The 27,159-nt window shown below is 38.0% G+C and overlaps 1 protein-coding gene across 6 annotated transcripts in view; it reads left to right on the forward strand.

The window, feature by feature from the left end:
- ATP6V1H (ATPase H+ transporting V1 subunit H) overlaps positions 1-27,159 on the forward strand; it is a 74,950-nt gene that overhangs the window by 26,397 nt on the left and 21,394 nt on the right. For 3 of the 6 annotated variants that reach the window (XR_009449513.1, XM_059671776.1, XM_059671775.1), the window contains 5 exons: positions 3,454-3,646; positions 9,086-9,264; positions 12,980-13,105; positions 18,716-18,817; positions 25,536-25,649. Coding sequence is in view for 5 of the 6 variants with exons in the window: in XM_059671776.1 (XP_059527759.1) it covers positions 3,454-3,646; positions 9,086-9,264; positions 12,980-13,105; positions 18,716-18,817; positions 25,536-25,649 (714 nt within the window). In the remaining variant the exon portion in view is untranslated. The remainder of the gene's footprint in view (positions 1-3,453; positions 3,647-9,085; positions 9,265-12,979; positions 13,106-18,715; positions 18,818-25,535; positions 25,650-27,159) is intronic. The other 3 variants (XM_059671779.1, XM_059671778.1, XM_059671780.1) reach the window with 3 other exon arrangements.

Consider the following 27,159-nt stretch of genomic DNA (forward strand, 5'->3'; position numbering starts at 1 on the left):
CTGTTTATCTTTTTAAAAAAATGATGCAATATTTTGCCAATACATTAGAATGGATAATTTTTATCTCACTATTGATATTATTTTCCAAGGCGATTTCATTCTTCAGTTTTCTTATAATTTTAGCTGTTAATTGTTTTTAGCAGTAGTTTGGAATAATAAATGAATATTTATCAAATATTGTCTAGCATGATGAAATAGAGTAAATCTTCAAATTATAGACGACATAAAAGCACTAATCTCCCATACTGTGTCTTAGGTTTCAAAGACCTGCGTGGTAATAGCAAAATAAATTGAATTTAATTCTATTAAACAAAAAGTAGATATTATTTTTCCCCCCCTTTGGAAGACTGGTAAGAGAGAATAAAAGGCACAAAACGACAGTCCCCCCCCCCCCCCCAGCTCCTCCCCCACAATTTAAGCATTTTTTATTGTTGGTCATTTATGTTAAAACTTTCTTTTTATTTATTTATATTAAAATTTTTTAATGTTGACATTATTGCAGGTGTCTTGCCTTTTGCCCCCCTTTGCCCACCTCCACCCACTTCAAGGTATCTTTCTGTTGTTGCATTGGTAAATGGGATTGATTTTTGAATTTCTCTTTCTGAGAGTTCATTATTGGTGTATAAAAATGCCATTGATTTTGAGATATTGTATCCTGCAACTTTGCTGAATTCATTGATTATATCCAGTAGCTTTTTGGTAGAGTCTTTAGGGTTTTCTATGTACAATATTACGTCATCTGGAAATAACGACAGCTTTACTTCCTCCTTTCCAATTTGGGTTGGCTTCTTTTAGCTTAGAGCTAGGGGTAGATTTGTGGTTGGGCCGAGGCTCCCTGAGGTCAGTCTCCACCTGTCAGCTCCTCTGCTTCCCCCTTAAGGTTGCCTGGTCTTCCTCCTGAGCCTTCCGAAGAGAGTCTATAGGATGGATCCAGGCTAGTCTAGCTCAGGCTAGTGGTGCCCTGCTTAGAGATTACGCAGTCAGGCACTCCATGAGGGTAAACTACTCTGTGCTTCAAAGCCAGACTCCTCATTTTCTGCCAGAGACTCCAACTCGAATCCCCCCCAAGGGGGCTGGCTGCAGGTTTGGGTTGAGTAAAGCCTGCAGTCTCCTCTGCAGGAGCAGGTTCAGCCAGCTTTGCGTGGGTTCCACACTCCACAGCGTGGGCCAGAATCCCAGACCTGCACCACTCCCCCTTGCTGCTAACCCAGCAGGCAGAGTCCTGAGCCAACTGCTCAGGCTGGGCTGCTAACAATAGGAGCGCTCATTCACTGGGAAGGTGCGGTACCAGCCTCCCAGGAAGACAGAGTTGCTCTGGTTCCCTCGGTCTGATGCCACATATTTGTTAAATTACTATGTATAGGTTTCTTTGGGCCTTCGTGTCCTTTGCACCTCCTTAGTATGCCCTTCATGCTCCACTGTATTCAGTCAGGGCTCTTGCTCCTAAAGGAACCCCTTCCTTATTTTGGTGAACAAGAGCTTTATGTTGCTTCATTAGGGTATTTCTTGTGGTTAATGTTTGGATATAGAAGACTTCTCTTTTCAACAGAATTATATATGTTGTAGACAATTTTAAACTCTCTTCAACTTCTTTGCGGTGCTCATCTTTGTTGACCGTGCCTCCTTTAAAACCTTTCTGTCTTGCTTTCAGCAGCAGTGTATTGTTGGCCCTGAGCTCTCCTTAACCCCTCTGTTCATGTAAAAATTTTTATTTTAATAGAGGTAATTCAATATGAAGAAGTGTTAACTAGGTATACATTTGTTAAATAGGTTTCTGAAAACAAGCACATAAAAGGACTCTCAAGAGTCAGAAAGGTAGCAAGTGCAGATACGCCTAAAGCTGGGGAACAAAGGTAAGAGGTTGTAATAACTGAATTTACATGTTTCAAGGAGGGGCAGATGAAGCTCCCATTTGACCATAGAGGGGGCTGTACTACTCATCTGAGCCTTGTTCCCCTGAGCTCAAAGCAGAGGACTCATAGGTTGGGGATCCAGACAGTTGTTGCTGATGTCTCTGAGGGTGCGCAGTGAGGCTTGTTCTGCCCGACCTGTTGCTAAATGAATTCAGCTGCTGCCATGGGAAAGAACAGTTGCTACCAGGGTGAAGAAATGCTGCTGAGTAATATTCACAAGAATAGGAAGCCAACAGGAGACACTCCCTTCTTCCTCCATCCTGTAGTCAGCCTCTAGCACCTTCTACTGGCAGAACCAGCTGGTAAAGAAGAAATGTGGCTTAAAGTCTCAGCCACAGTATCACAAAGTGTAGAAGGCTTACCTTCATAACTGGAAGAATCAGAGAGAAAAGGAAACCAGATATTAGGGTGTTAATAGAATAAAATTGCATGATTTTACAGCTGTTGAAATACTGATATTAATATTAAATAAATGCAAGTCTTAAATAACCAAAATAGAAAAGACGCAAGGGAGGAATCATGCATGAGAAAATGAAAGGCAATTCAGCAATTTATAACTGCTTACAAATCACAGAAATGGAGAAATGGTGCAAATATGAACCTTCCAGTAAGTTAGTAGTAATAGATTATAAAATTAGACTTACAATTTATTTATATTAATAGACTTTTATTTTTTAGAGCAGTTTTAGATTGACAGAAAAATTGAAAGTGCAGAGAGTTCCCATATATACCTGTCCTTTCATAGTTTTCCCTATTTTAACATCTTGTGTTAGCTTGCTACATTTATTTTAATTGGTGAACCAATAATGACCTATTCTTATTAACCATGGTCAGTAGTTTACATTAGAACTCATTCTTTGTGTTGTACATTCTGGTCATTCTTTATTGGCCTAATTTGATGGTTTCTGTTCCTCCTTGTGAGAATGAGGCATTCCCCATGGAAATTACCTTAGTGGTCTTTCTTGGTGTAATCTCTTTCATTTCCATTTAGCTTTCCAAATTTTCATGTCAGTAAAATAGGAGGTTGAACTAGAAGCTTCTGAAGTTCTAACCCCCCAATTCAGTGACTGGCTGTGTCAAATTTAGACTCATAGTGGGTTTTTTGCCAAGCTAATTCCTTCTTTTCTTTCTGAGTTTCCTAAATATTTTTAAAGCTATACATGATCCTCTTGGTCATCCAGACTCACATCTTGATATAACATCTGACTTCACCAAGATGTACATCCATTGTGTCACCAATCCTGTTGATTTTAGCTTTTTTAATGGCTGTCAGATTCTTTATACCCTTCCTGATGTTGTATTACAAGTTGGTGTTTCCTTTCTCATTGCTTCCCTGCAGTCCTGTAACTTTTGGAAAGACTTAACTGAAGCTGTGCTGCAAATGATCCTCTCTGAGTAGGAATCAAGCTTGCTTGTTATTGCTCGCAGAAAAGATACTGAGGACATAATTTTGTTCCATTAGTACAAAAAGAATAGTCAATTATTTCTTCTTTCTTGTTACACTGTCATATTAAATGTTTTAATGTGTGTTCCTTTTCAGCATAATGGGAGTTTTGAGCAACAAATGTGGCTTTCAACTCCAGTATCAAATGATTTTTTCAATATGGCTCCTGGCGTTCAGTCCTCAAATGTGTGAGCACCTGCGGCGCTATAATATCATTCCTGTTCTATCCGATATCCTGCAAGAATCTGTCAAAGAGAAAGTGACAAGAATCATCCTTGCAGCATTCCGTGTAAGTGTTTTGTGGCATTTTTTTATGGTGTGTGTGTGTGTGGCATTTCACTGTGGAGTATGTTCCAGGGCTTTTAGCAGGTTGGAAAAACTTGTTCTTCATGTAGTTATGAAACTATGGCATCTTGGTGGACATAGAATAAAAAAACCCCCACTAATTTTGTATTTATGCCATGGGGGAATGGTACAGGTGGGAGGAAACCATTTAAATGGATGAAATGTATGAGTTATATAATGCTTGTAAGAAAATGTAATAGCATTGAATTTAGATAGAGGAAGTCCCTTTTTAAAAATATATAACACATAAATACAGACAACAGTATAGTGATTGCCTAACCAGAGAGAAAGGGGTGTGGGAGGTGGAAAAGGGTAAAGGGGGAATAAAGGGGAACAGAAAGAGACTTTACTTTGGGCAATGGATGCATGATGCAGTGTGCAGATGTTTTGTTGAGTTGTACACTCAATATCACCCCAATAAACTCAATAAAAAAAGGAAGTCTTTGTTGTTGTTGCAGTCTTTTCTAAGAGACTATGATAGAGGCTTTTCTCTTATGGGACCCTTATTGTGGTATGGAATTGTATTTCAGATTTTGGATCTACTGACTAGCAGTATTTCTGAGGCAACTATAAAATATGTGGTAGACATGCAAATCCAAGCTATTGCTTCAGAATCTGTTTTTAACTAAAATCACTAATATCTTCCTAATTTTTCTAAGCATGTAGAAATAAATATATAAACAGGTGTGTAATTTTGTTTTGTATTTAAAAATAAAAATGTCATCTTATGATAAATACTGTTTTATAACTTTATTCTTAACAATATCTAATGAGTATGTTTTCATTTTTATATGTGTAGATCTTCGGTTTTCTTTTTAATGGCTATATTCTGCTGTGTTGATGTAAAGCAGTTTATGTAACCAGTGTTCTGTTGATGGGCATGTAGGGTTTTTCTACATATGTTTGGCTGCTTTGATGAGCATTTCTGTTGGATATAGTTCTAGAGATGGAATTGCTGAGCCAAAGAGTATATTTTTTTACAGTTTTGATAGATAATACTAAATCACCTTTCAAAAATGTGCAAATTTACATTTTTTTCAACTATGTATTGGGAATGCATATTTTTCCATTCTTTTCCTTGCATTTCATATAATCTTTCAGTTGTTATAAAAATTAGGTGAAAAAATATTATTGTTTTAAATTTGTATTCTGTTAATAATGAGCGAAGCTGAACAACTTTTAATATTTTTATCAGGCATTTATATTCCTCCTATAAATTGCTAATTCATAGCATTTGTCACATTTTAATTTTTAAAATATGATGTGTAATAACTTTTCTAGATGTTTGTAGTTAATAATAATAGTAATAACTAATGTTTATTGAGAGTTTATTCTGTGTCAGGCACTGTTTTAATTGCTTTAAATGTGTTACGCATTCAGTCTCCCCAAGAGCTCCATGCAATGGGCATGAGGCCACAAGAGGTCACATAATTTGCCAAACTAGCCAGAAAGCAGCAGAGCTGGAATTCAGACTCAGGCAGTCTGACTCATGCTCTTAGCCACTATGCTAACCTGTCTTTGATATTGAGAATAATAAATGTTATAATTTATTCAGTGATTTTTGTGCAATGACTAATTTAATCTTTATGATAATCCAATATGTGCTATTACTATTTTTTATTTTATGGATGAAGAAACCAAGACTTGGAGATTAATTCCTCTGTTACTAAGTGATAGAATTAGAATTTCAGTGAGATATGTCTGGCTCCAAAGCCATCTTCTTAACCACTCTGGCATCTTCTTTTTTCTTTCCTTGGGGCATTTTCTCAAGAACCTCAAAAAAGGAGAAAAAACCATGAAAAGGAGAATTATGAGTCATGTGACAAGGAATTCCGTTTTCTTTGCTGAAAATACCAGCTGTGAAAGCATCGAACTCCATGTTTTTCCTAGTTGCCTAACAAGGGTTGAATGAGTGACTAAAGGCATTGAGGAGTGAAGTTCAGTGTAAATTTCATTGAAAGAGTGGAAAGTGAAATGAAAGTGTGAATGTCTAGATATGATAAATGCCAGTCATCTGTTGACCAAGTGTTGTTCTATGTATTATATTTGTTTTTGACTATCCTTATTTATAAAATGTAATATTTTTTTCACATAAAAAATTGTTCTGTGGCTTTTGAGAGGTTTATTCTTAAGAAATAGGTAAATGTGGTACCTCTCTACTCTTCTGCCGTAGTGTATTGGCTCTGCCCTTAGTTTCTTTACAAACTGTCTACATGAGGTAAATTTCAGTCTCGACCAGATAAAGCAGTAATCAATCCTTAAATCAGAGTAGGTTGTATTAATGAGACTCTGAAGTCTTTTAGTAGCTAAGGTGAACATATTTTTTCTTCTACTTGAATGTTGCATTATCCATATTCTCATTTATTTAATAAAGGTGAAATTCTAGAAATAGGATCTTCTGACAGTTTCCTTCTATTGCTAGAGCTCAGTTAAATTCACAAACAAGTTTTGAATCCCATTTATATTCCAGCTCCATTATGCTAATTGTTAAGAAACGCAAATGCCCAAGATACAGTTTGACACATAAGGGCTTGTTGTTTAGTGAAGACAGAATATGTAAATATATAATGTCATGATCAGTAATGCAAGGCAGTGATCATAATATACAAGAATAAAGGTAACATGAGAGAGGTGGAGGGTAAGAATAAGGAGTTTTGCCCTTCTTAGCAACATTCAAATATACAATCTATAATAATAAAAGATTAATATGCTAATTAGACCAGACAGCCGAACATCCTTCTGGCCGACCTTCCAGACGAAGCCGAAGCTGTGAGGGCCGAGCCCCTTGCATGAATGTTGTGCATTGGGCCTCTAGTACAGTATAATTGACTATCGTTACCATGCTGTACATTACATCCACAGAACTTATTTATTTTATAATTGGAAGCTTGTACCTTTTGACCACCTTCACCCATTTCACTCACTTCTCACTTCCCTCTTCTTGCAATTATCAATCTGTTTTTTATACCTATGAGTTCATTTTTTAAAATTTTTTGTTTTGTTTTTAGGTTCCACATATAAGTGAGATCATACAGTATTTGTTTTTCTCTGCCTGACTTACTTCACTTAGAATAATGCCCTAAAGGTCCACCCATGTTTTTGCAAATGGCAAGATTTCTTGCATTTTTATGGCTGAGTGATTTTCTTTATACATGGATACTTAGATTGTTTTCATATCTTAGATTTTGAATAATACTGCAGTGAACATAGGGTGCATATTATCTTTTCAAGTTACTGTTTTTCTCTTCTTCAAGTAAATACTCAGAGGTGGAATTGCTGTATCAACTGGTAGATCTAGTTTTAATTTTTTGAGGAACCCCTGTACTGTTTTCCATAGTGGCTGTAACCAGTTTACATTACCATTAACAGAGCATTGGTACTCCCTTTTCTCCAAATCTTCCCCAACACTCATTATCTCTTGTCTTTTTGATGATAGCCATTCTGACAGGTGTGAGGTGATACCACATTGTGCTTTAAAAAGAAAAATCTTTATTGATTTCAGAGAGGAAGGGAGAGGGAAAGAGAGAGAGAAATATCAATGATGAGAGAGAATCATTGATTGGCTGCCTCCTGCATGTCCCCTATTGGGGATCAAACCCGCAACCCAGGCAGGTGCCCTTAACCGGAATCTAACCAGGGACCCTTCAGTCCACAGGCTGGCGCTCTATCCACTGAGCCAAACCAGTTAGGGCCCTCATTGTGCTTTTGATTTGCATTTCTCTGGTGCTTAATGGTGTCAAACACCTTTTAATGAGCCTTTTGGCCATCTGAATGCCTTCTTTGGAAAAATACCTATTCAGATCCTCTGCCCATTTTTTAATTGCCTTGTTTTTTTTGTTGGGTTGTATGAGTTCTTTATACATTCTGGGTATTAACCCACTTATCAGATATATGGTTTGCAGATATTTTCTCCCATTTTGTAGGATGCTTTTTCACTTTATTCTTTTGCTCTTGTAGAAGCTTTTAGTTTGATGTAGTTCTATTTGCTGATTTTTGCTTTTGTTGCTGTGACTTTGGTATCCTAAACAAAAAATTGTTGTCAAGACTAGTGCCAGGAGTCTTTTCTGTGTTTTCTTCTAGGAGTTTAACAGTTTCATGTTTCCAATCAATTTTAAGTGAATTATTGTGAGCTGTGTAATATAGTGGTCTACTTTCATTTTTTTTTTTTTTTACATGTGGTTATCCAGTTTTCCTAGTGCCATTCATTGAAGAACTATTCCCATGGAGTATCCTTGACTCCTTTGTCAAATATTAGTTGACTCTATATGTGGGGGCTTATTTCTAGGTGCTCTATTCTGTTCCATTACTCTATGAGACTGTTTTATGCCATTGCCATACAGTTTTGATTACTATAATGTTGTAGTTTAGTTTGAAATCTGGAAGCATGATGCCTTCAGCTTCCTTGTTCTTTGCCAAGATTGCTTTGGCTATTTGAGGTCTTTGTGGTTCCATATAAATTTTAGGATTGTTTTTTCAAATATATGTGAAAAATGCTGTTGTGATTTTGTTAGGGATTAGTCACACTAATTTCCATAGGCTAAGCTAAATCTCTTTCTGTGTTTATTTGGCATAATTAATAGAAATATAACTTGCTTACAAAAATAAGTAAATTTCAAATTTTAGTACAGTTGATTTGGAATTAATTATTACAGGCTTTTTTTTTTTTTAAAATGGAAGGCATTTACCAATTGGTGAAGGGTAGCTTTCTTGAGAGCTTGTTCTTTCTTGTCCTTAGGCCTGAACATGTTCTTTGCTTAAAAATATTGGTTGATTCAGTGAACACTTGATCTTTATAAATATCTAGACTGCTTTGCTGTTTTCATAAATACTTTTAAAAATAGAAAAATCATAGGAGAAAAACTAGGGACTTTGCCTGAATGTCAAAACTTTTCTGACAATTGTTCAAGCAAGAGAGTTCTTTATTGCTGTCCTTTCTGCACCTATCAGTTGATTGGAGGAGGGGTGGTGGTGACTGACTGGAAACTAGAGAAATACTTAAGAAACATTCTTTCTTAGTATCCTAAGTGATCTTGGTGTCCAGTGAATGGAGAGTTCGCTGTGGTGTGCTCAGGAGCAGGCTGTGAGAAAGGATTGTGGTGGATTTAATTGTAAATGTGTTCAGTGTTTGACACTTATATGGGTCAGTCATTTAAAATGTTTAGTAAGCCAAGTAAGTAAGCAAGGAATCAGAAGTACATTTCTGATATGGACAGATGCTTAGGAAAGAAGTAAGGATTTGCGATACAGTCATCCACTTAAAGGTGATAGTTAACCTGTCAATAGGAGGAGGAGGAGGGGAGAGGGTGTAAAAAGGATGTGCAGAGGTCTGAGAATATCATATAACAAATTATATAGCTTCTTATTATATCTTTATCTAACCCAGAACTTTTTAGAAAAATCAGCTGAAAGAGAAACTCGCCAAGAATATGCGTTGGCTATGATCCAGTGCAAAGTTCTGAAACAGTTGGAGAACTTGGAACAGCAAAAGTATGATGATGAAGACATCAGCGAAGATATAAAATTTCTTTTGGAAAAACTTGGGGAAAGTGTTCAGGATCTTAGGTATGTTATTTTTAATTCTCACAGACTGGATATATTGGGTTTTGTTTTACTTGATTAGTATTTTAAGGAAATTTAAATTTGTTACTAAATATAAACTCAAAACATTTCACTAAAATATGTCTTCTATTAAATATTTGGAGAATATGGAAAAACTGGCTCATCACCATGGTAGCAGTTGGTCAGAGCTGTTTGGGGAGAATTCCATCATTTTCTTTTTAAAATTGGACTGACTGTACTACCACAGGTGGTTGGCGCTATCATGGAAACCTTGAAGAATATCTCCCTGGTTTAGAATTTTTTAAAGCAGTGATGCTTGTTAATTTATGGAGGACTTTTGTCCACATATGGAAAGTATGTTTTTTCTGCTTTTCTGAAGTTCCTATTGGTTTATTTTTTTTATTTTAAACATTATGCAAATGATTTACATGAAGTAAACAAAAAGAAAATGCTTACAAGGTACAGAAGGGACTCCATGCCACTCCCACCATCTTCCCAGCCTATTCCCATGCCCCTTACCCCCGCACATGCGCACACACACCGAGAGACACACAAATGGGGTTTTACGTATCTTTCTAGACCAGTTATGGCGAACCTATGACACGTGTGTCAGAGGTGACACGCGAACTCATTTTTTTGGTTGATTTTTCTTTGTTAAATGGCATTTAAATATATAAAATAAATATCAAAAATATAAATCTTTGTTTTACTATGGTTGCAAATATCAAAAAATTTCTATATGTGATATGGCACCAGAGTTAAGTTAGGGTTTTTCAAAATGCTGACACGCCGAGCTCAAAAGGTTCGCCATCACTGTTCTAGACCTTGTTTTTTTTTTTTGTTTAATAATATCTTGTTGATCTTTCACATTAATCCAGGTGTTTGTTTTTTAATTATTAATACATTTTTTAAAGAGTTACTCTTAAGAAATACATCTTTTTCTGTAGTTGGACTGGGTTTGGGAGCCAGGCTGACTCTAGTTTGAATTGTTTGGCTACTTTTTCCACATGTAACCTTGAGCAGTATTCTTGACATTTTAACATCTCAGTTTTCCTTTTGGTAAATTAGCAATAATAATTCTAACCTTGTAGGATTGTTGTGAGGTTTCAAGTGTTCAGCAGATGCCTTCAGTATAGTAATTTTTCCAGAAACCTATTTACCAGGTAATTCAGTGCAGCCCATAATCCCAATGCCCAAATGCTTTTATAGAGATGGGAGAGGAGGTATCACCCACATCAGTGGTTTGTAATGGAGTTTTGTGGAGGGAGGCAAATGGTTTTTGTCTTTCTATAATTTCAAATATGAACAAGTTGATTGTAATAGCAATAGGCTAGCAATAGGCTTGCAGTTTTATAAATTCTATTATTATTTACAAAAGTTTATCATCAGTTCTTTATAAAAATCCTTTATGACCCTTTTAAAAAGTAAATGCTAGTGATAATTAGCTTTATAAATTATTTAATGCACATTGCTAATGATAAATATCTAGATTACTTTGCTGTTTTCATAAATACTCTTAAAAATAGAAAAATCATAGGAGAAAAACTAGGGACTTTGCCTGAATGTCAAAACTTTTCTGACAATTGTTCAAGCAAGAGAGTTCTTTATTGCTGTCCTTTCTGCACCTATCGGTTGACTGGAGGGGGTGGGAGTTGGGGGGGGGGGACTGGAAACAGAGAAATACTTAAGAAACATTCTTTCTTAGTATCCTAAGTGATCTTGGTGGCCAGTGAATGGAGAGTTCGCTGTGGTGTGCTCAGGAGCAGGCTGTGAGAAAGGATTGTGGTGGATTTAATTGTAAATGTGTTCAGTGTTTGACACTTATATGGGTCAATCATTACTAATTATTACTTATTGATTTTTCATGTTGAATTTGGAAATTTTAAAACTTTCTATTTACATAAAGCTAATAGGATGATGGGTGCAGTTGAAAGATTTTTTTCTGTTTTTGCTCTTACAGGTTTAGGACATTATTGTTAACAATACTAGTTTACTTATACTGACTGGGATTACATTCCTATTCAAACAGGACACTCTAATCAATTTAGTAAATCCTGGTTATACTAAATCACCATTGGGTATTAAATGTCCACTTCTTTTAAAAGTTTTTACTTGAAAGTGCAGGCATGTCTCGTCACTGTGTTTGTCCACTGGCTAATTGAATAATGAAGTATCTTGATACATAGTGAATGATGTTTACAAAGTGCATTGCAGTTTATAATATTTACAGAGACTTTTGTTTTTAATTCATCTAAAGTGGGTTAATTCAACCAAAGAATTACCTCTTCATTGTTGCTAATCACATTGTAGCATATCTATATACATAAAAGCCTAAAATGCAAAGTGTCCCCTCGGGAGTTCAACTGACCGGGAGTTTGATCGCTCGCTATGACGTACGCTGACCACCACGGGGTGGCGCGGAATGAAGGAAGGCCCTGACCGGCAGCCGACAGCTGGGAACGGGAGTCCCTGACTGGCAGCCGGCAGCTGGCAGTCACTAGGGACCCTACCTGTGCATGAATTTGTGCACTGGGCCTCTAGTTGTACAGATATGTGTTTTCATTTTTGTAATGCAATATAGTAGTTTATGACATTTGTAGTATAATAATATCAGAATATGCTATTTTATTTTATGTTAAAGTCACATACTTTTACATAAATTTGTATTAATGAATCTAGTGGTCTGGCAAATACAGTATGTATGTGTATGTGTGAAAGGAAGGAAGAGAAAGAGAGAAACATCGATGTGAGAGAGAAACATCGGTTGCCTCCCATAGACACCCCAACTGGGGATCAAGCACACAACCTAGGTATGTGCCCTGATCTGGAATCAAACTCACAACCTTTTGGTATATGGGATGACGTTCCAACTAAATGAGCCACCCACCCAGGGCACAGATACAGTATTTTAAGTGGCAAGATAGAAACTCTGCTAGCTTATCAGATATTTTACTGATATACATTTATGTATACACTAGAGGCCTGGTGCACAGATTCATGGGCTGGTGGGGTCCCTCAGCCTGACCTGTGCCCTCTTGCAATCTGGGACCCCTAGGGGCATGTCGGACTGCCGGTTTCAGGTGGAGATCAGGCTGAAACTGGCAGTCTGACATCTCCCGAGAGATGTAGTACTGTGCGAAGTGGCAGGTGGCCAGGAAGGACCCCAAGCTTGGGCTGGGCGCCGCATCCCGGCCCAATGCACCTGCTGCTGCCACCACTTGGTAGCACTGCCATGGAGGCAGGAGAGGCTTGTGTTGCCACAGCTGCGCTTGCCAGCCGTGAACCCGGCGTCTGGTGCTCGTTGGTCAGCTGAGCAGCGCACTGACCACCAGGGGGCAGCTCCTGCATTGAGCATCTGCCCCCTGGTGGTCAGTGCATGTCATAGCGACCGGTCGACTGGTTGACTGGTCTTTCGGTCACTTAGGCTTTTATATATATAGAAGATATATTAGGGTAGGGATTCTGAAAGCAAGTACTCCTTTTAATATCTCATGATGAGCATTCAAATTTTATAGTACTGCACCTGAATACTCTGAATAAATTTCACATAATTTATGAAGCTTATTTAAGCTCTTTAAACTTTGTTTAGTGGAATTTTGTTAATTTACAAAGGATGGTCAGTCTTTGTAGTTAAATCATTAATGAAGATGTTATTGTGCTTAATTTGGAGGATTGCTGAGGTTTATATAAACTCTGAATTCTTTAAAAATTTTTATAGCTCATTTGATGAATACAGTTCAGAACTTAAATCTGGAAGATTGGAATGGAGTCCTGTGCACAAATCTGAAAAATTTTGGAGAGAAAATGCTGTAAGGTTAAATGAAAAGAATTATGAACTCCTGAAGTAAGTTTTAAATTCCAGTTTATATTCTAACACCTGTTCTACATCTTCACAGACATGTTTCTGTTAGACTAAATTTAGATATTCTATAGTTTTAATTTATATTTTCTTGCTTATTAATGTGGTTGAATACCTTTCCATATGCTTGTTGGGAGTTTGTATATCTTTTTCCAGGAGAAGTATCTGAAGTATTTTTTTTTTCATTTTATAGGAGTATATGTATTCTGAACATGAGTTCTTTATATGTCTATTCATCACAACTATTTTTTCCTACTTTGTCACATACTATTTCACTCTTTAGTTTTAATGTAGTTCAATTTATTAATATTTTTCTTAATGGCTAGTGATTTTTTTGTGTCCTGTTTAAGACGTTTTTGCATACCCAAGGTCATGAAGATATATTTCTGTGTTATCTGATAGAAGCTTTGTTGTTTAACCTCTCATATTTAGATTTCCATTTCATATGGAATTGCTTTTTGAGTAAAGTATAAAGTAGGGATCAAGATTCATTTTTTTCATTACAGGGATATCTGATTGAACCAGCACTTTTTATTGAAAGTAACATTTTTCCCCACAGCTTTGAGGGTTCCCTTTCTTGTAATAAGATGTGCAAGTGTTTGCCTTTTTATTCTCCCCCCACTCTTTCTTTTTTATTGTGACACTGGGGATCCAGTGCATGAATTTGTGCACTTTGAAAGGAACTGTGGGCTGCGAGGCTGCGGTGGGCATAGGGTTGGGTCTTGGCCCATCCTCTACGCCCCCACCTGACCCCTCCTGCCATGGCCCCTGGGTCCCGTGTCTGCCAACAGCCCCTGCTCCCGCTGCTGCCGCTCCCATGCACAGATGGTGCCAGCCCTGCTTGCACCTGCTGACAGTGTGGAGCAATTGGGGCCAGTGCCAGCAGTGGGTGCAAGCTGGGCCAGTGCTGTCAGCTGGTGCCAGGAGTTCTGCTGCCCTGATTGCCCCTCAGGAGCAGGGGGAGGTAGAGAAGCCCTCAGGGGCAGTCGGGGCTGGCAGCTGCTGCTGCACCCGCTGACAGCACCGAGTGTTTAGGACTGGTGCTGGGCGCCAGCAGCAGGTGTGAGTGCTGGGCATGACTGCAGCGCGCAGAAGCAAAGAATTTTTAGTAACCACCAGAGTCTCGCCCTGATGACAGCGACCGGTGCCCTGCCTTGGTCTGGTGCCCCCACTCAACTGCTCCACCATCCTGCCATGGCCGGCACCCGCCATGTTCTGTGTACATCCCCTGGTGGTCAGCACACATCATAGCAACCAGTTCGGTTGTTCCACTGTTTGGTCTATTTGCATATTAGGGTTTTATATATATAGACTAGAGGCCCAGTGCACAAAAATTTGTGCACTTCGGGGGGGTCTCTCAACCCGGCCTGTGCCCTCTCGCAGTCTGGGACCCCTCGAGAGATGTCCACCTGCTGGCTTAGGCCCGCTCCCTGGGAGATCAGGCCTAAGCTGGCAGTCAGACATCCCTCTGGTAGCCCGGCAGCCCTCAGGGGATGTCCACTTGCCAGCAGGGAGCAGGCCTAAGCTGTAGTCGGACATCCTTAGTGCTGCTGAGGAGGCAGCAGAGGCTCCCGCCACCACCGCTGTGCTGGCAGCCATCAGCCTGCTTGTGGCTGAGCAGAGCTCCCCCTGTGGGAGCGCACTGACCACCAGGGGGCAGCTCCTGCATTGAGCATCTGCCCCCTGGTGGTCAGTGTGTGTCACAGTGACCAGTCATTCCTAGTCATTCTGCTGTTAGGGTCAATTTGCATATTACCCTTTTATTATATAGGATATGTCACATACCACACAATTCACACACTTAAAGTATAAAAATCAGTAGTTTTTAGTATATTCACAATGTACGTAATCATTAACACAATCAATTTTAGAACATTTTCATCACTTCAAAAGAAACCTCATATTCTTTAGCTATAACCTCTCTATTAATCCATCCGCTCAACCCTAAGCAACCACTCATTTACTTTCTGTTTCTATGGATATGTATATTATGAGTATTTCTTTTGTTTACACTTTATTTTCTGTGAATTACTCCAAATAATATATTTTTACTTAAAGTGTGGCAAGCCAAAGTGAATGGATGGTAGATGTTGGAGGACTGATGGAGAATAGGTAGAAGGAGTGAATTATCCTTTCAGCATGCCACTTTGAGTTTTCAACAACAAAATGAGCTCAAATGGAAGGAGCTTTTTACAAAGTATTATTGAAGCACTATATGCATTTTTGTTATGACAAACTTAAAGAGCCTTTTGAAGTGCATGTTTTGTTTTCTAACAGTTTTAATTTATATGGCTTTCTTAAATTACTTCCTTTATCTTTGTATGACCCTTTGTGATTTTTCTGAATAACCAGAAACAATGGCATGTGGCACTATAGTTTTATTCTATGCTAATGTGATGAGAAATTTGAAGTTGTTGCTTGTATTTAGTTTTCATTCCCTTAAAGTATCTGCATGGGGATGATTGACAGGAGGGTCATACTTATGCTGCCCTTCAAACTAGCTGATAAAATAGGTACAGATGGAATCTTTATTTTATTCTGCTATTAAAAAACACAGTACTTCATTTTATCTGTGGAGAACTGTGCTATGTCAGGCTCTAACCTATTTTTCAGGTAATTCCAAACTTAGCAAGTATGTGATATAAGTTAATTTTTGCCTTTATCACTCTTGCGTATAATAGTTTTCAGAAAATACTTTCTAATCTTGTATGTTATAATTTTGAAATAAGTATGTAATTTGAATAAGGAAATATTCTGAAATACAAGAAACCATGCAGTTTATAATTAAATTTTTTTTTTTATTGTTGAGAGTATTACAGAGGTCCCCCTCATTTTTCCTCCCATTGTCCCCTCCACCCGGTTCCCACCCCAGCCCAGGCCCTCATCACTCTATTGTCTGTGTCCATAGGTAATGCATATATGCATGTAAATTCTTTGGTTTATCTCTTCCCGCCCCTCCCTCCCCACTTTCCTCTGAGATTTGTCAGCCTGTTCCATGCTTCCATGCCTCTGGTTCTATTTTATTCATCAGTTTATTTGGTTCATTAGATTCCTTGTTCGTTTATTTTGATTTTTAGATTCAATTATTGATAGATGTGTATTTATTACCATTTTATTGTTCATATTTTTATTTTTATTTTTATTTTTATTTTTTTTTATATTTTATTGATTTTCTTACAGAGAGGAAGGGAGAGGGACAGAGAGCCAGAAACATCGATGAGAGAGAAACATCGACCAGCTGCCTCCTGCACACCGCCCCCTGGGGATGTGCCCGCAACCAAGGCACATGCCCCTGACCGGAATCGAACCCGGGACCCCTCAGTCCGCAGGCCGATGCTCTATCCACTGAGCCAAACCAGTCAGGGCAATTGTTCATATTTTTAAAAAATATGTTTTTATTGATTTCAGAGAGGAAGGGAGAGGGAGAGAGATAGAAACATCAATGATGAGAGAGAATCATTGATCAGCTGCCTCCTACACGCCCCACACTGGGGATCAGGCCCACAACCTGGGCATGTGCCCTGACCGGGAATCGAACTGTGACCTCCTGGTTCATAAGTTTATGCTCAACCACTAAGCCATGCCAGCTAGGCATATTCATATTTTTTATCTTCTTTTTTTCTTCTTCTTTTTAAATAGACTATAATTAAGAGAAAAACAAAAGCTGAGGGAACAAGTTTGTAAAATTGAGGAAAAATATTGTGAAAGAGAACAAGAGCAAAAATTGCGAGTGATCAGTTAGAACAATAATGTGAATTCTATTTTGGATTTGTATAGACACTTTTCACGATTACATTTCTAGAAAATATCAGAGTCAACATTCACATTTGACCTAATTCCAAAGCTGTGATGTATTGCTGTGTTGATCCCATTGGAGTGACTGACAGAATCTTGGCTTGAGGTCGATGTGGTGATACAGATTTGGGTTGTGATGATTCCATTGTTGATGTAACAGCTGTGTTCAGGGATAAATTAGAGAAAGCTCTCTCTTTGCTTACCACAAGAATCTTTTTTTTTTTTAACTTATTTTCCTGGACATGTTTATTGATGATTCTCAGAGTATGCTTTTAAATGTTTATGGAGATCTCATTAAAATGCAGATTCTAAGTAAGTCTAGGGTTGGGTCTGTGATTCAGCTTTTTAATAACTGGCTCAAGGTTTCTCTGCCTACCTTTTTCTATCATCACCTGAGCCTGTCATATAGCTAATTCTATAAATAACAGGAAGCACTGACAAAGAACCTGTTATCATTATGAAATAATTCCACACCTTCTTCCAGACTAACTGGGAAATCAGACTCTGTCACCAGCTACTCAGCTCTGTCCTCCTGATGCCAAAACAGACATGGACAGTGAGCAAACTAACGAGTGTGGCTGTGTTCCCATAAAACTTTATAAAAACGGTGGCTGCTGAGTTTGGGCTTCAGCTCTAATTTGCTTACCTCTGGTTTAAGGTATTCAGAACAAATATTCTGTTATGCTTTTAAAGACTCCCATATTAATAATATTTTCTTACTGTTTCATAAAGTAATTTCTTAATAAAATGTCAAAGTAAAATGTCATTGAAATAATTTAATCTTTTGAAATCATTTGAGTTGTTTCAGTTGAATTAAACTTAATTTCAGAATAATTTGCAAGTTGGCCTTTTAAAAAGAACATAGTTTGAAATTTAAAAAATATAAATGTGTGGGAGATTGAATGTATTTCTTGCTTTTCCCCAGTGGGTTTTCCTGTGCTTGGGCTGAATGAACTGCCACCAGGGTGTGCTTGTGCTTTGTGTGGGCTAGAGTCAGCAAGTAATAGTTCACATCTCAGTTTCAACATTTGCTGTGTCCTTAGCAGATTACCTAACTTCTCTGGCTCTCATTTCCTCATTTATGGATTGTTGTGAGGAATATGATTTACACAGAGTTTGGAACATGCATGTGTATAGTAAATGCTCATTCCTTTCTCCTCTCTTACTCTTAAGGAGTAAGACTTACTTACTCCTCTCCATCTGTACCTATTTTATCAGCTAGTTTGAAGGACAGCATGAGTATGACCCTCCTGTCAATCATCCCCATGCAGATACTTTAAGGGAATGAAAACTAAATACAAGCAACAACTTCAAATTTCTCATCATATTAGCATAGAATAAGACTATAGTGCCACATGCCATTGTTTGTGGTTATTCAGAAAAATCACAAAGGGTCATACAAAGATAAAGGAAGTAATTTAAGAAAGCCATATAAATTAAAACTGAGAGGAGACGCAGTTTTGGGAAATGCAGATTGCCCACTTAGCCTAGAAGAAGTGTGGAATTACTTTAAAATGAAATGATTCCTGGATTGACAAAAGGTTCTTTATCAGCACTTCCTGTTGTTTATACAGTTTAGCTATTTGACAGGTTGACATGTGATAGAAAAAGGTAGGCAGAGAAACCTTGAGCCACAGTCTTAAGTGATGCTTCAGAAACTAAGTAAGCAAGCTTCATAGATTCATACATATTTTGAAAAAAATATTTGTTTTTGGGAAGATATCCTTGTTATACCTGTGCTCTGTTGTGCTCTATAGAAGAATCAAAAATTGATACCTTTTTGCATTAAATTTATTTCAGAATTTTGACAAAACTTCTGGAAGTATCAGATGATCCACAAGTCTTAGCTGTTGCTGCTCATGATGTTGGGGAATATGTGCGGCATTATCCACGGGGCAAACGGTAACAGACAAGCCATTAATATCTTTTGGGTTTTCAGAAACAGTCAACATAGAATCCTAATGTACTTGTCTAAAATAGGGTAGTTTAGCAGAGGAATTAACGGAGTCAAGATTACCATAATACTGGGAATTATGATAAACCTAATTAAAATGGGTAGTATAAAAATATAAGTACACCTGTATACTACTATAGTGTAGTAGCCAACAGAGATCACAGAAATTTCATATTGAAGATTTTCTTTGGTTTATATGATTTAATTCAATAGCTATTTTATGAGCTATGGTTATTTTTCAACTACTATTTATACTGACTTTGAACTCAGCAGGTTTAAAGTATAAAAGGAAATATAACACCTGAAAGAAAAGTTATAGGAGATGTATGATAATGGAATTAATGTATGTATTTAAAAGTATTAAAGAAATTTCATGTGGGAGGAGACAGGTAAGGTTTTACAGAGGAGGTGAGGCTGACCTCAATTTAAAATCACTTAGCTTCATTAACAATGAAAGGATAGGATTTTTTTTTTAAAATATATTTTATTGATTTTTTACAGAGAGGAAGGGAGAGGGATAGAGAGTTAGAAACATCGATCAGCTGCCTCTTGCACACCCCCTACTGGGGATGTGCCCGCAACCAAGGTACATGCCCTTGACCGGAATCGAACCTGGGACCCTTGAGTCCGCAGGCTGATGCTCTATCCACTGAGCCAAACTGGTTATGGCAGGATTTTTTTTCTTTTGAAAAATAAGAGATCAAGGTGCCAATAGAAGGGATAAGGCATTAAATTGGACAAAGGGCTGTTTTTTGTTGTTTGGAAAAGTACCTTGGTTTGAATTTTTGCTTTTCCACTTGCTAATTTGTTTCCTAATTTATAAAATTGGGATGATAATCATATTCCTTTCTGAGGAGGGTGATATGAAGATTAAATGAGTTAATCTAAATACAGTGATTAGAACAGTGCCGTTGGTAGATAGTAAGTTCTCAATAAGTATTAGCTACTTTTATTATTATTGATGTTAATATTTTATATTCATTAAAGCTATATATAAGGAAGACATCTTTATCTTATTTATCATAAAAAATTATCATATAAACCCAGAACATCTTAGAATGTGAGGGAAAATTGGCAGAGCCACCATTGTAGTTGCAGACTTTCACATTCCATAATTACTTCGTGACTGCTTTGTCCTTATTGTGTATAAATATTTAAACACTGGAGGCCCAGTGCACGAAATTCATGCACGGGTAGTTTCCCTAAGCCTGGCCAGCCATCAGAGTCAATCTGTGGGGTGACCAGCGGGGTGATTTGGGGGCCCCACTGGCACCCGCCTTGGCTGGCCTGCAGCCTGCGGGCTGGGGGCAGCTCCTGCATTGAGCGTCTGTCCCCTGGTGGTCAGTGCGCATCATAGCGACCGGTCGTTCTGCCGTTTGGTCAATTTGCATATTAGGCTTTTATTATATAGGATCATATAACATCATGTCAATGACTAGATGGAGAGGTATTCCTTCAAGCAGAGAAATTACCTTTTCTCCCAAAGTGTCCATGCAACCTATTATTTTTTACCTTTACCTTGTTTTTTAAAAATATCTGATTTGTTGTAGCTCAGGCTGCCTTATATTGATGGATTCCAAAAAATTATGACAGTTCACCTGAAGCAGAATTTGCTGTCAGTCTGTTATCTATGTTTTTATTTCTATTTTGTTTGTTAAATTATTTTGTTGATTAGATTCCACATATAAGTGAAATCTTATGGTATTTGTCATTCTCTGACTGGCTTATTTTACTTAGCATAATAATTTCCAGGTTTATCCGTGTTGTTGCAAAAGCTAAGATTTTCTTCTATTATTAAGGCTAAGTAGTAGTATTCCACTATGTAAATGCACCACAGCTTTTTATCTACTGATGGACACTTGGACTGTTTCCAGATCTTGGTTATCCTTTATAATAAAAGGCTAATATGCAAATTGACCAAACGGCTGAACGACTGGCTGCTATGATGTGCTGGGGGCAGATGCAGGAGCTGCCCCCTGGTGGTCAGTGCACTCCCACAGGGAGAGTGCCGCTCAGCCAGAAGCCCTGAGCCAGGCTCACAGCTGGCAAGCACAGTGGCGGTGGCAAGAGCAGTGCTACAGATGTCCAACTGATGGCTTACACCTACTCCCCGCCATCAGTCAGACATCCCCTGAGGGCTCCTGGACTGCAAGAGGGCACAGGCCGGGCTGAGGGTGCCCGCCCCCCCCCCCCCCAAGTGCACAAATTTCGTGCACCAGGCCTCTGGTTATAAATAACGGTCAGTGAACATAGGGGTGCATATATTCTTTCTGATTGGTGTTTCAGTTTTCTTAGGATATATTTCCAGAAGTGGGATTGCTGGGTTAAAATGTACTTCCATTTTTAATTTTTTGAGGAAACTCCATATTGTTTTCCACAGTGGCTGCACAGTCTGCATTCCCAGTAGTTCACGAGGGTTCTCTTTTCTGCACATCCTTGCCAGCACTTTTGTTTGTTGATTTATTGATGATAACCATTCTGACAGGTGTGAGGTGATATCTCATTGTATTTAATATTTGCATTTCATTGATTAGTGACATTGAGCATTTTTTAGTATGTCGTCTTTAGAGAAGTGTCTATTCAGGTCCTTTGCCCATTTTTTAATTGGATCTTTTTTTTTTTCTTTTGGTGTTGACTTGCATAAGTTCTTTATAAATTTTGGATATTAACCCCTTATCTGATGTATCATTGGCAGATATGTTCTCCCATCAGTGGGTTTATTTTCATTTTGTTGATGGTTTCCTTTATTGTGCAAAACTTTTTAGGTGTAGTCTCAATTGTTTATTTTTTCTTTTGCTTCCCTTGCCAAGGCACTGTATAAGAAAAAATATTGCTATGAGAAATGGCCAAGATTTTGCTACCTACCTGATATCAAACTATATTTTATATCATATTATAGAACCATATTAATAGGGAAAAAGACGTTTACAACAAAAAAAATTAGTGCTGTGCTTTTTAGAATATCTGAAAAATTTACTCTAAAATTACGTTTCTCTGTTTCACCAGCTGGTACATTCTTTAAATGTTATTACCAGTGTTGAGCTTGTTAATAGTGTATTATAATATTACAAGTCTTTAAAGCTTAATATGCTATTGACTTGATTTGTTTTGAAGTATGTTTAGCAAGGTTTTTTCTGTTAGGCAGTGGCTATTAAAGTACTAGAATGTAGCTCTAAATTAAATTACCTAAATATTTGGCCTTTTTAATGATATCTTGTCTTAATCTGCCAACTGGAAAGATTCTTTTTCACCACTTTTTCAAGCATTTATGATTTTGGACATCTGTATAATCTGAAAGTAATTGGTGGTTCATTTGAATCTTAAATTTAGAAGAGGGGGAATGTCTTTATTTTTATAGCAATGTGTTTCAGTGGAGTGGAGATTGTTTATTACTCTTTGACACCCACTGGAATCTTGGGTGGAGGACAGTAATATGAGTAGTTTAAAAATGAATGTGTAGTAAATAAATATAGTAATAAATTATTAAAAGCAAATTTTTAAAATTTTCTTGGCTGGTGTTAATATGACCAGATACAAGGGGCAAGGGTTTAAAATGTCAAAAACCATGACTTTCTAGAGGGATAGGCAGTACATTTGTTGTGAAGATTACATGAGAGAAAATACAGGAAGCATTTAGCATATGCCCAACAAGTAAAAAAATTGCTATCATCGTCATCATCAATGGTGTATGATCTCTATGTTTTTTAGTTTCACTAAAATGGTACCTTTCTGAGATTATACTGATTCATATACAGTTGATCCTCATTATTTGTGAATTCTAGATTTGTGAATTTGCCTACTTTTTTAAAATTTCTTTTCTAACCCCCAAATCAATACTTCATGCTTTCACAATTGTTGGTGGACGTGTACAGAGCAAAATTTGAGTCACCTGATTCACACATTCCAAGCGGAAGGCAAACAAGGCGATACTCTGCCTTCTTGTTTTAGCTTTGTACTGTAAACAAGTATTCCTTATGTGGTCTGTTTAGTGTCATGGTTTTTGTATTTTTGAGCACTTTGTTGGTGATTTCACTGTTTCACTAACTCTGAGCTGAGGGCTGAAGTGCTGAGTAGAGTCCTCAGCAGAAGAAGGCTGTGATATGCCTTACAGAGAAAATATGTGTATTAGATAAGCTTCCTTCAGGCATGAGTTATGGTGCTGTTGGCTATGAGTTCAGTGCTAATGAATTAATAATATATAAAGTAAGTTGTCTTTACACAGACACACATAAAACAAGGTTATGTATTGATAGGTTAATGGCAGTGTTGTGACCAGAGGTTTGGAGGAACCTAACCTTGGATTTCCCCTAGGATTTTAATATTAACTAAATCATTGTTAGTGATGACTGTATAGAATATAACTACTGTGGATAATGAGAATCAACTGTATCTCCATGTGTTGGAGGTGTCCAGAAGGCGCCCAATAAATAATGCCCCTCCTGCCAGCCTGCCTGCCTAATTTCTAAATTATTTGAGAAACATGTCAAAGGAGATAACAAATGGAAGCCAAAGTAGAAATCTTACTGATAAAGCCAATATTGAAAAACGTGGTATATGTACAATACACAGATGGCCTTCCTAATACTGAACTCAGAATTGGACTAACCCATTAATCCCAGGGAACACTGGACTGACATGGAAGAGAAAGGAGGGGATGTATCTGTGCATGTGGATTCCTTTTTCCAAGCTCCCCAATTACAGAGGTCCATCCTGGAGGAGTAAGCAAGGGCAAGGGGAGACAGGGATGTTAAGCTAAAGAGGAAAGGTAAGAAAGCCAGTCCTGCCAACCCCTCAAAGTAGCTCATACACATGAACACTTTCAGTTGAATAAGCAGTTTGTGGTGAAATAAGAATGACTTTATGGCCCTGGCTAGTGTGGCTCAGTTGGTTCATTGTCCTATGCACCGAAAGCTTGATTCCCGGTCAGGGCACATACCCAGGTCGTGGGTTCAATCCCTAGTCAGGCATGTACGGGGAGGCAACTGATAGATGTTTCTCTCTCTCTCCCTTTCTCTACCTCTCTCTCTAAAAATCAATAAAAACATATCCTCGGGTGAGGATTAAAAAAATTTAGAATGACTTAATGACTTTATGTTTATTCCTCATATTCCCTTTAAAATTTATCCAGTGACAATAATCTTTCCATGCCTCTAGTTGAAAACTACATGAAGAGGAGTGGGACAGCTTCAGGAACAGAAGACAGTGTTTCCCAAGACTCTGTGGCTGGAGGACCCGAAAGGGGGCCAGTGGAGTCAGTGCACAGAGTCCAGGGGGTAGGCCTGGGCTCTATGAAGCAAGAGAAGGTCCCAAGTCAGACTGTGAAGGGCCTTGTCAGCCAGCGTTTTATGCAGAACAAGTGATAATTCAGATTTTTGGAAGGTCACTTGGACTGGGTTGAAGGGGAGCAGCCCCTGTGTCCTCCTCCTTCTCCTCCTCCTCCTCCTCCTCCTCATAGCAGCAGACATGGACTTTATGTCCCTGAGTCTTCACAGCAGCACCATAAGTGAGGCATTCTTGTTATTCTCATGTGGCAAGAAGGAATTTACATGGTTAAATGACTCCCCTAATGTAACATATCTGATAGAGAGCAGAGCTGATATACGTATTAAAGTAATGTTTTAAAGCACAGTACCTGGCACATAACAAGCACTCAATGTTTGGTAATAATTATACTGTACTTTCCCCCCCTCAATTCAATACATTAAAAAAGGATGATTTAAAAAATAAGGTATAAAAAGATATAAACATAAAAGCCTCTCTCTCATCTTTGATCCCCATCCATCCGTCTGTGAGGTTGTCTTAAACCACCAAAGCCCTATTACTGTCACTTGTCACTGGCTATGTAATAGTTGTATCTCCCACTGGGCACTACAGACTGGAGAATCCACACTGTTGTGCTGGAGTTAAGAGACACCACAGCTCTATCCACAGCCACGTCCTTGCAGAGGAACAGAGAATCTCTTTCCATTCATGAAGGAAATAACCATAATCACTTCACTTTTACATCTTTGGTAACTGGAGTTTTTAGGGTGTCAGGTGCAGTGATAGAAAGCAATGCTGGTTGTCAGTCATCACGGTGCTCTTGACAAGAGGAATTTTCCTCCTCTGGTTCACTGCCCAGGAGTTCATGTGGTAGATCCCATTGTTACAAGAAAGAGCAGATATCTTAAAAATCAGTAGTCCTTTTCAGGAAATTAACATGGCTTCTACTGCGTGCTTTTAACTCTGTGTTCCCTGGAATATGTACTTGAGCCCATATCTGTCTCACAGCACAGCCACTGGTGAACTTAATATTGATTGATATTATTATGGATATTAGATTATATTCAGTATATTGATTTTAAGCAGGCCAGAAATACTAAAAATAAAGAAGTTGATACTTAACTACCTAGAAGACTATAACCGGGAATATTATGTGAGATATTCAGGTAGGTGAAACTTGCCTGGATTGGGAAAGGAGAATAGCAATTAGATTTATTTTTAGAAATTCAAAAGAAATATTTGAATGCCTTAAAACTATGATTTGGAGAAAATGATAGAAAAAAGGCATGTGTTGGTTTACTTACGTGTATTGTAACTTTCCTAGGGATTTGGGCTTTCTGCTGACTAACAGCATGAGTTTGAAAGTAATTGCAGTATCTTCACAAAGTGACTTCTGTTCCGCAGGGTCATTGAGCAGCTTGGTGGGAAGCAGCTGGTGATGAACCACATGCACCACGAAGACCAGCAGGTTCGCTACAACGCTCTCCTGGCTGTGCAGAAACTCATGGTGCACAACTGGTATGTGCCGGTTCTCCTCCTCCTCACACACTGGTCTGCGAGGTCTCACTTGTCCAGAAGTTCTTATGTAATTATTCTGATGAATGGTAGTTTTTAAAATCAGTGATATTTATATTTAATTTTTTTTTTACATTTTTTTTCCTTTTTATTGAATTTATTGGGGTGACACTGGTTAACAATATTATACAGGTGTCAGGTGCACAGTTCCACAACACATCATCTGTACACTGCATTGTGTGTTTATTATTTTAAATATCTAGAAATATATTTTAGCAATTCAGAGCAATGACATAATTTTTTAAAAACTGTATTAATTTTCTGAAGAAATGTATATGTATTCAAAGTGCTGGTATCAAACACATCTCCAGAAGTAATAAAAGGCCCCCTGTGACATGAGTGAACCAACCTTTATGGAATTAATGAAATCCAGTTGAACTATTCCGATCAGAGACTATAATTTTGCCAGGTTTAATTACTCAGCATAGGGTTCACCTGACTGGATTTTACCAGTTCACACGAAAACACAAATTGATTAAGATTTAACTCTCACATTTCCTTTTTATTCATTATAGCTGTTTGCTTTTGAAATAACTGAAGTCGTGTTTTTCTGTCATTAAAAAAAAAATCGAAAGTATTGACCTTTGTGTGTCCACTTAAAACAAGATAAATGAAAGAGTGTCTGCTTAGATAAAAATGGTGAGCCATTTATGTACATGATGGAACAAACCAGGATCCTTTGTCATGGCTATTTTTAGCCAGAAGTTGGATGTTCAGTGCTTTCAGCAGCATAACGTCTTCTGAACAGTTCAAATGCCTCTCTGTTCCCAGTCTGTGGAAGCATGCTCTGGCCTTGGACTATTTTTGTTAATGCACAGTGAGCAAATGTACATTCCCTATAACTGACAATAATATTACCAGAAAGAATTAATGGTGCATTGGGATGTACAGTGGGGCCTTCACTTACGAGTTTAATTCGTTCCGTGACGGAGCTCGTAACTCAAATTACTCGTATGTCAAACCTTAAAGTGAACGAGTGAGACACGTGATGCTGGGCTGATGTTGTGGCGTTCACTGTGACCTTCACTGTGCCAACTAGCGGTGGGGTATCTAAAGCTGGCTCGTAACCCGAATTTTAGCTCGCAACTCAAAGCAAAAAATCGGCCGAGAGACGGCTCGTATCTCGAGAAACTTGTTAGTCGGGACACTCGTAAGTCAAGGCCCCACTGTACTAGTATACATTTGAAAGATGAAGCAAATACAGTATAGGAGAATATCCAGGTGCTGCTGTGGCATTATACATAACTATTATCATCTTACCACTTAAGCATTTTCTCATAAATACTGACATTTATGTATTTTCTCAGTGACTATGTTTTGAGCACTTACTCTGTACTCTTATTATGTGTTGGGCTGTAGCTATGATGGAAGTGGGCACAACTTTATGTAGGATGATTAGAGATGGCCTCTCTGAGTAGACCAGCACAGCTAAGTTGAGATAAGAATGAAAGGA

The sequence above is a fragment of the Myotis daubentonii genome, chromosome 17, assembly GCF_963259705.1.
Source record: "Myotis daubentonii chromosome 17, mMyoDau2.1, whole genome shotgun sequence".
Lineage (NCBI taxonomy): Eukaryota > Metazoa > Chordata > Mammalia > Chiroptera > Vespertilionidae > Myotis > Myotis daubentonii.